The sequence below is a fragment of the Microtus ochrogaster genome, chromosome 5 (assembly GCF_000317375.1).
Source record: "Microtus ochrogaster isolate Prairie Vole_2 chromosome 5, MicOch1.0, whole genome shotgun sequence".
Classification (NCBI taxonomy): Eukaryota; Metazoa; Chordata; class Mammalia; order Rodentia; family Cricetidae; genus Microtus; species Microtus ochrogaster.
The window spans coordinates 16,613,084-16,623,137 of NC_022012.1; the positions used below are offsets into that span (position 1 = coordinate 16,613,084).

The following is a 10,054-nucleotide window of genomic DNA, read 5'->3' on the forward strand; positions in this document are numbered from 1 at the left end:
AGATCCGCCTGCCTCTGCCTCCTGAGTGCTGGGATTAAAGGCATGCGCCACCACTACCCGGCCATAAATTTAAATTTTATAATTGTAAAACTATTATTTATTTATTTTCCCTCAGTGCTGAAAATGCCAACTGAGATTTATGTACCACTATTCTTTAATATGAAGCCCAGTATACAGCATCCCTGTGCATTGTGCAGGAAAGTACCATTTCACATCAAAATGAATTCTCTATCATTTCTTTGGAAGGCAGTTGACACTGGCTGCCCTGAGGCTCTACTGTCATGTTAACCCACTTTCATCTGCAGTAATTAAATGTATTTGAATTGCCCCAGGTTTCTAAATAGCACCAGTAATCCTAGCTGGCTTGTACCTTAAATACCACAAGCGGGGAAATGGAATCTATTCCAGTTTTACTTTTTAAGGCACTTTAATCAAGTTGAAAGAAAAATCACAGAATGTAGAAAACGATGATTAAAACCCTCTTCAGGTTCTGAGTTATAATATGAAGTCACACATCTCCCCTGCCCGGCCCTGAAAACAAAGAGGCCCCCAGGACTCAGCAGCAGTGTCGTGAGCCTCCTACTCTGGGTGCATCCGAGGCAGTCTCTCTGCTGTTGGAGACACTACGGTCATGAACTGGAGAGCAATCAGCCTACCAGAGTGGGCCAAGGTGGCATGCAGACTCTGACCATTCCCACTGGTCTCCCTGCCAGGGGTCAAGGAGTTCCGGGACTAAGCCACCAGGGTGTCCAGTTTGGGCAGCAGGCTGGACTATGAGCCAGGACAGAGTTTGGTGAGCTCTGTCTAGATAGGCTAGAAACTGGCGTAGCCTCAGTCTTCCTGCTCTTGGATATATTTAAACTTTCCAGAAACCTAGGGGTGGGTGTGGTGGTTCAGGCTTTTAATCTCAGAGGCAGAGGCAGGCAGAACTGTGTGAGATCCAGGACGTCCAGGACTAAGTAGTTCAAGGCCAGCCTGGTTTACAAAGTGAATTCCATGACAGCCTGGTCTTTGTAGTGAGTTCCAGGACAGCCAGGACTATGTAGAGAGACCAAGAAACCCTGTCTTAAAAAATAGAAAAGAAATCAAGTTTTTCAATTACACCTCTCTCCAGATGACACATTTTTCTATTTAGAAGATCACAAATCTTTTACACATAGCTCAACATAATAAGGCTTTCTAATAGGTTATTTGGAGATTACTATGTCCCTTGGAAATTTTATATACTACATAGAGGAGAAGCGGGGTCATTTCTTAACCTCATAACAAAAGGATTCTCTTTCACACCAGAGTTGATGCAGCACTGAAGGCTTTGCACATTGACCTTTGGGAGTGGTAGCGCATGCGCTCCAACAGGCTTTACTAGGAAGCTGCTTGTTCCGTTGGAGGTGTGAGGGAGTGGTCTGCACTATTGTGCTGTTTACAAATACCCTAGTAGCCATCACATTCTCACGTCCTCTCAGCTTGGCACACACCCAGTCCACCTCCAGCCCTGACCACACAGGACACAGAAGAGGAACAGGCTAGTGGCATCCCCTCCTATGTCTGACTTTGGCATGTATTGGACAGGACTCAATGTCTAGGGTCTGTTTGTTCCCTGGGCTCTGCATATGTGGATAGGTAGAATGGTTTGTAAGTATTTGGGATGTTTCTTTTTATTATAATGCAGTTTATGTTATGGCAAACTTGATTATTGGCAGAAGTGCTGTCTTTGTCCTTCCCACATTGCTGTCAGGTCTTTCTAAGGTTCAGATCTGGTCATGTCACTTTCCCTCCCAGCAACATTTCAGGCTTCCTAAAATTTTATATTGAAACCAAAAAGCTTTAAAAAATACTGTTTTTGTTGGAGTACTCAGATGCCATGGTGCATGTGTGGAGCCAGAGAACAATTATGTATTACGACGTTATGTAGATGACTTCCGGGAAATGGTTTAGACAGCATTGATGTAAAGAAAAAGACTTGGTGGCAAGGGAGATGCTCAGTCAGTAAAGTGCTTGGTACTAAAGCATGAACACCTGAGTGCGATCTCCAAGCTCATGTAAAAAGCTCCACTTATAATCACAGATCTCTGCAGCTTGTTGGTCTGCAAACAGGAGGAATGTGTGCGTTCCGAAGTCAACAAACCAAAATCATGGTGGATAGCTCCCAAGGAACGATATGCACGCACACACAGGGCTGTAGTTGGAAGGCAGGCCTGCTTGCTATTCCATGAAGCATTACTCTAACCAAGGGACTCGCCATAGCTAAGGGAATGCAACAGAAATCATGGGAAAAGTCTGCTTGATGGCTCACTCATAGGCAGGGTCATACTTCCCTAGCTTTTTTTATATATCTTAGGTCTACCTACCCAGGAAATGATGCCACCTACAGTGGGCTAGGCCCTCCCACATCAGTTAACAATCATGACATTTCCCCAGACTTGTCACAGGATAATCTAGTCTAGGCAGTTTCTCTCTCAGATGGCTCTACGCTGTGTCAAGTTGACAGTCATAGCTCACTAAGACAGCCTATGGCTGTAGTTCAGTGCTGGAGCTCTTGCCTAGAGTGCATGAGGCCCCAGGTTCATTACCTAATACATCCAGAATTTTTTTCAATTAAAGAAATTTTTAGCTGGGCAGTGGTGGCGCACGCCTTTAATCCCAGCAGAGGCAGGCCTATCTCTGTGAGTTTGAGGCCAGCCTGGTCTACAAGAGCTAGTTCCAGGACAGCCAGGGCTTTTACACAGAGAAACCCTGTCTCAAAAAACCAAAACCAAAACCAAAAAAAATTAGAGGGTAAAATGTTTACCCCAAATTCTAAAATTAAAGACTAGAAGTTCTGACAAATTCAACACTGTCCAGTGGTTTTGGAAGAAGATTACAAAGCATGCTCACTTCCCATCTCCATTGTGTCCGTACAGCAATTCTGTAAGGTAAGTAGGGCAAGGACTTGGCATCTCCGTGTTGCCAGCAAAGAGGCAAATCTGGGAAAGGCAAACCTAAATGCCCTCTGGCGGGTTCACATGCCTGTGTACCCGTGCCTCCAGTGTGCAAGGCTTTCACTGACGGGGACTGCACTTGAGAGGAGTAACTTCGCAGTTACTGAACTGAAGACAAAATCAGCAAGTAAACCAAAAGCAGATCAGTTAGCAGACACAGAAATTTTTTAGGAAGTCTGTCATCCCCTCAAACACAATGGTGGACATTTTATAGAGAAAAAGATTTTCATTTTGTAGATAAATTACTTAGATGTCTTGTGCTAGTTTTAACCTTACAATGAACTTCAAAATGATTACCACTGGCTGCTATCACTCAGTAGTGACTAGAGGTTCTGGTTTCTCTACATGTTCATCAGCTTTTGTTGTGTTCTTGTTCTGCCTTGGAGAGATGGTTCAATGGTTCAGAGCACTGTATCCTCTCCAGTTCCCAGCATCCACATAGTCACCCTCTAAAACTCCAGTTCCAGGGCTCTGGTGCCTTCTTCTGGCCTTTGCAGGCACAAACACACACGTGATGCACAGATACATGGAGGCAAAACACATTAAAAATATTTTTTAAAAAAACTTAAAAAAGAAGAAAATGTAAATGTTGTCTGGAAAATGTGATAGATTTATTTCTAATTATAAAGTTGAGCTGCCTCTGAGACTTTTTGACTGGTACATTGACTTGTACTGATGCTCTGCATCCCACATCTGTATTGAGAATGTGGACACACAGGAAAATAGATCCCATTGTGATACATACATCTGCAATCCCAACTTTGGAGACAAAGACAGAAGGGTTAGGAGTTTGAGGCCAGTCTTAGCTACAGAAAACTGTCTCCGAGAGAAGAAGAAAACCAGGAAAACCTGGCCCTCTTCTGTTCAGTCATGTTCTTTACCTTTCGATTCTGGGGGCAGAGATTCTAACATTCAGAATTACTGATGACAGGAAGAAGCAAAATTATTTTTTGAGCATCTAGTAGATATTAAATACTGTGTCCATATAAGCCACATACGATGGACTTTTTCTTTTTAAAGACATGGTCTTCTGTAGCTCAGGTTGGCTTCAAACTCTCTAACAGAGAATGCCTGTGAAGTTCTGACCTCCCCAGTGCTGGGATTACAGACCCCTGTCTGTCTGTCTGTCTGTCTGTCTGTCTGTCTGTCTGTCTGTCTGTTTTTACTTAATGCAGTACTGCATCAGACCTGAGGGCTCCATGCTTACCAGGCAAGATGTATCTGCAGTCCCAATTGTTGGTGTGAAATATTTAAACAAGCTTTTTGGAAACATCAGTGTAACCCTATATAGTATTGCTGCTATGGTGGTGTCAGACAAGTCAAGATGGGGTGGGGGAAATGGTATTCTGTTGTGTACCCTCTTGAACACACACCACTATTTGTACTTACTCTTTGACAAGGGTATCAATATAAGGGACACCTGTGTAGTAAGCAGATGACCACATCCTAAGTGCATGCTTTAAAGAAGACCCTTGGAGGAATAATAAAGGAAAAATTAAATATGGAAAGAAAAAAATTTGAAAAGCATAAGCATAAACTACAACCAAAAAATTTAAACTTCTTTTAGGTCTGTCTCTCCAATACAGAGGGGACACTCACTCTCTTCTGAGGTGTTTAAAGCCCAACTCCCACACTCTTCACTGGAGTATGTAAAATGTCCTTGTTGATCTGGTTTTAATTATTGCTAATTTGTACTTTTAGTCATCTTAGTTGTCATACAAAGCAATCAGCACACGGGGACTCCTGTGCTCTACTTACAGTTCTGCATTATTTCTTGCACTTTACTGCATTTGAATCACCTGGGAACCTTGTTTCAAAAGCAGGGTTTGAAAGGTGGCATGCTGTTCCACACCTTTAGTCCCAGCACTCAAGAGGCAGAGGGAGGCAGATCTCTGTGAACTGAGATCAGTCTGATCTGTATACATTGAGTCCCCGTCTCGAAACACTACCACCACCAAAACAAAAACAAACAAGCCAAACCCAGGTTCTGATTTAATAGGCTTAAAGATGAGCATTAAGGTCTACATTTCGGGACAGCCTTGCTACTCCAGTGTCTCTGCCCTCGGCCACGCTGAATAACAAGGCTTTCAGGAGTAGTTTGTCATGTGGTAACTTTCTGATGCCGTCCTAGTTGGTTAGGGATGTATCTGTGGTGTGATTGTCCCCTCCTGGTATGACATTCAAGTGCATTGTTTAATAAAGAATGGAACCACAGCAGTGATGATGTAATAGGTGACCGACGACAAAGGTTGATGCATTTTCTCAGCTATGACGTAGATTGTCATTGTTATTACACCCACCACTGGGTGTCACACTTCAGTGATTGGTCACAGTGACACACCTAGAATAGGGAGACAGCCTGGCAGCACAGGGCATGTAATGACCCTGTAACTGTTTCTCAATCAGTTCCTTCCCAGTCCACAAGAGCCCAGAAATAAGATTCTTTTCATAGATTTTCTTAAAGATTTCTTTGTATGCATATGTGTGGTTTTAAAGAGATGTGTTTATTTTTATGTGTATGGGTGTTTTCCCTGTATGTTGGTAAGTCCGCTTCATGCATGGATGCCTGCGGAGGCCAGAAGAGAGTGTTAGATCCCCTGGGACTAGAGTTACAGACCATGTGGGCCGTTGTGTGAGTGCTGGGAGCAAGGCTGGGGCCTCTCAAGAGCAGCCAGATACGGGGGAATTTTTTCCTTCCCGAAAGATCTTTGAAGAACGGGTTTCGTCTGACTTACATTTTTGTATCCTGTGGTTCTCTTGGAGGCTCTGATGATTTGTTTTTATCACCAGATTTTTAGTAGTCTTTACCTTTTCTGTGTGTGTTGGGAAAAGGTCTCAACCTTTTAGGGTGATGGGAAGCAGATGATACGTTGCCCTTGATGAAAGATGGAAGGATTTTAAGACTGTGATTTTGTTTTACTATTTTTTGGCACCAGAATAAAAAGTAGCTTTTGGCACTTAAGTACTCTTTCATTCTTGTGGCCTGATGTCTGTATTTCTGACCAGTACTTTTGCCTTCCTTTTGAATAAAATTTTCTTGTTACTTTTCACAAAACAAAGCAAGGCAATAGAAGATGCATGCAAGTGGTACACAGATATCCATCAGGCAAACACCCGTAACATAGAATAAATAGATAAATAAATGCATTGTAAGCAGATTTTATAGGTTGTAACAGAGGACTGGTTATTTTGTATGTTTTTAAAGGACTTTTTTTCCTTTATTTAAATGGTACTTATAGCATATTAACTGACCTAGAGACATACTTTATTTATATTGGAGTTCTTCGAAGCCACAATATATCTTGCCCAGTAGCCAGAACCCTCTTTGCCCAGCTTTTCCTAGCAGCAGGTGTAGGCATGATGTGCGGTTTTTAGCCTCTGCTCTGGCTAAAGACATGAGAAGACAGGAAAGAGAGTGTTGTTCACCAGCCTTCTCCCTTTGGACCTTTGTAGTCAGTCTCACTGTGCAGCCCTGGGAGGATCTGACTCTGTAGACCATGAATACAGTGCTGGGCCAGCAAGAACAACATTTGCAAATTTGGAAAAGTCGGTGGAAACTTTAAACTTAGAAAAATGCACTTAATTAAGCTGGGATTGCAGCTTAATTCAGTAATCAATAAATGTGAACAAGTCTTGACAAATTAGGTGATAATTAGCTCCCTTTGTCTCGTCTCAGAGTGGCATGAGCTGTTCACTGTCCTTATCTCCCTTTCTTTTACAGTCCATCAATATTATGGAGCTGACTTTACAGAAATACGGAAGTTATGAGAAATTCGAACAAGCTACTGGTGGTAGCTTGTTGTCTAAAACTCGAATCTGGAGTCATGTTAGGAAGTACATGGTGAAGGAAGGCTGCCTAGGAGAGGTATGGGCCGTGGGTGACTTGGGGACCTGGCTGTGATATTGGCACTTGCAGTCAGTGCCACATACATGGTTTTTTTTTCCCCTGCAGGTTTTGTCTGATCAGTCCCTTTAATTCATTGAACTGGCCTCTTGCCACCTTTCTTTTGCTCTTATTTGATTCTTATATGTGCAGCTTATGGTATTTTGTGTGTTACTCAGGAAGAATTACTGAGAGAATTTGCTGCAGTGTTCTCTTATTGATAGACCAGTCTCAAAACCTTGGCACTGACAAGGAACAGGTCCTCCCCACTCCCCACCCATGAGCTGGTTCTTCCCAGTCCCTGTGTGGATTCCGGGGTGCAAACTTGAGTTGCCATCTTGCAGGGCAGGCACCTTTGTCCACTGAGCCATCTTGTCACTCCCTCCCCCTTTCTTAAAGCACTGAGACTTGAACTCGGGGCCTTGGGCGAGCACGCTACCTTGAAGCTCTATTCCCTCTTCTTTTTGCTTGAGACAGAAGTTTACTAGATTGCTCAGGGTGGCTTTGAATTCTCTCTGTAGCCAACTAGACCTTGTTCCTCTTGCCTTGGTCCTAGTCCCCATTGTACCCTTTCTTCACCATTAAAATTACAAATTGTAGTTCTGTCTTCCTTAGCACAGCCATCTACTTTCTTTGTTTTAAAGATAGGGTCTCTCTCTCTCTCTCTCTCTCTCTCTCTCTCTCTCTCTCTCTCTCTCTCTCTCTCTCTCTCTCTCTCTCTCTCATGCTATCGGTCTGCTAACTGTCCTGGAACTGGCTGTGTAGACCAGGGTAGACTTAAATTCACAGAGAACTCCCTGCCTCTGACTCCCAAGTGCTGGGATTAAAGGCGTGTGCTACCACAGCCTCCTTCAATAAAGGTTCTTAAATTCTCAGAGGGTTAAGATTAGAAGGTTCAAATGTGACCAGATATACATTTTATCAACTTAATTTAATTCAACTTAGTTAATGTATGGGCCCATTATTTTTTGTAAAAACTTTCTCCCTTTTCCCAGTCTATCTGTGTGTGTGTGCATGTGTATGTTATATAATTATATATTTGTATGTGTATGTTTGTGGAAACATGCATGCCACAGTGTGTATGGTGGTCAGGGGACAGGGAACAACTTTAGGGAGTTGATTTTCCTTCTAACATGTTGGTTTTGGAGAGCTTGGGTTGTCAGCCTTTATGATGAGTGCCCTAACCCACTGGGTTGTCCTCCCAGCCGTATAAATGTGCTTTTTTCTCTACCTAGATTGTAGTTCATCTCACTGAAGACCTGCTTTCCAGGGCATCCATGACAGTGGTAAATGGATGCCCAACTCTAACCATCAATATTTCTACTGCGCGAGAGCATTGGCTGGAGGGGATGCTGAGGCATGAGATAGGTAGGACAGCCCTTTCCGCGTCCTCATTTTACTGTCACGAATCCCCCTAAGGAAGTATTCTTCCAGAGGGTGTGGCTTTTCCCTAGCAGTATTTGGTAAAAATTCATGAGGCTGTTAAGCTTTACTTGGAGTTTATGTCATTTCAAATTATAATTTTAGAACACTCTTGGAAATTCATTTCAGTCCCTTGGGATTTAGTCTTCCATCTGAAGTTGAGGGGATGCATGCTTAGGAAAGAAAAGGAAAAGTTACCCTTCTCTGAGTGAACCAGCCAGGATTAACGTGCTCCCTGGCTGCTGTCCCACAAGCCGCCTACTGGAGGCTGCTTTCTGAGAAGGGAAGGTATAATCTCTTTAAAGAGATATTTGTATCCCTTAACAAATAGTACACATGAAGAGAAAATTTACACATGAAGAGAGTATCTGGGTCTTTGATCTGTGAAAGACCTTTTTCTGGCCTTAGGAGCTTGGGGACTTTTTTCTTTAACTTTTAAATTTGTTTTCTGAGACAAGGTCTTATATAGCCCAAAACAGTCAACTTGAAAAGAAATGTTTATTTTGAATGATGTTTTTGTAGGTTTAAACTCCTTACTGCCTTTGAGCCTGGTAAGACAGCTTGGTAAGACATCATGGTGGGTGTATGTGGCCACCAAACATGGCCAAGACAGCAGAGAAGGCAGAGGAAAAACTCCACACTGTCACTAGGCCTTACCCTCAGTCCTACCACCTCCTAGGAGCTCCATGTTGGGGACAAGCCTTTAGCACTTAGGACTTGGAGGGAGAATATTCCAGACCTAAATGCAAATTTTCTTTGGGGAAGTATCAAAACAGTGTCATTGCCTGTCATTCATACTTTTTCTCTCTGTAGGCACGCATTACTTTCGGGGAATTAACAACCTCCAGCAGCCATGGAACAGTTGGATTGGCCGCAAAAAACATGAGCTAAAGCCAAACAACCCTACAGAGGAAGGGCTGGCCAGCATTCATAGTGTCCTGTTCAGAAAAGACCCCTTCCTATGGAGGGCTGCCCTCCTTTACTATACAGTGTATCAAGCCAGCCAGATGTCTTTCTGTGAACTCTTTAAAGATATCGGCAAGTTTGTCAAGGACCCTAATACAAGATGGGATTACTGTGTAAGAGCCAAGAGAGGGTGGACTGATACTTCCCAGCCAGGTAAGTGTCCCTCAGTGGCAGGATTCTGACTGTCTGGCTAGTTGTTAAACAGGAGGCTAACAGGTTTAAGGCTAGCCAGCTATATAGTAAGACCCTGATTTAAAAAGGCCTGGAGGGCCAGCAAGATGACTCAGCAGGTAAAGGTGCTAGCTGCCAAACCTGTGGCCTGAATTTGATCCCTGAGACTTCACACAGTGGAAGGAGAGAGGTGACTTCTACAAGCTGCCTTCTGATCTGACCACTTGAGCACTGTGACACACACACACATATACACACAAATGTAAAAATTTTTGTAACTTAAAAAATAGAATGAGCACACATACAACCTTCTTGATCAATCAATCACTAACCAGCTATTAATTTTTTTTTTGCTATTTCTTTCTCATTTTCTAAGATTTATTTATTTTTACTTATGTGTATGTGTGTGTGCCTCTATGAGTTCATGTGTACCATGTGTGTACCTGGTGCCCTCAGAGACCCGAGGGCATCAGAATCCCTGGAAATTGAGTTACAACAGTTTTGAGTTACCTGATGTGGTAATGGAAACCCAACCTGAGTCTTTTGTAACAGCAGTAAGCATTCTTTCTTTTTTTTTGGATTTTCGAGACAGGGTTTCTCCGTAGCTTTTGGTTCCTGTCCTGGAACTAGCTCT

General features: G+C 43.0%; 1 protein-coding gene across 2 annotated transcripts in view; it reads left to right on the forward strand.

Moving 5' to 3' along the window:
• Kiaa0895 (KIAA0895 ortholog) overlaps nucleotides 1–10,054 on the forward strand; it is a 53,890-nt gene that overhangs the window by 28,553 nt on the left and 15,283 nt on the right. The window contains exons 1-3 of one of the 2 annotated variants that reach the window (XM_013346268.2): nucleotides 6,215–6,843; nucleotides 8,097–8,229; nucleotides 9,097–9,402. In XM_013346268.2, the coding sequence (XP_013201722.1) occupies nucleotides 6,661–6,843; nucleotides 8,097–8,229; nucleotides 9,097–9,402 (622 nt within the window). In that variant the 5' untranslated portion in view covers nucleotides 6,215–6,660. Of the gene's footprint in view, nucleotides 1–6,214; nucleotides 6,844–8,096; nucleotides 8,230–9,096; nucleotides 9,403–10,054 lie in introns of those variants that run through there. The other variant, XM_005346950.3, reaches the window with a different exon arrangement.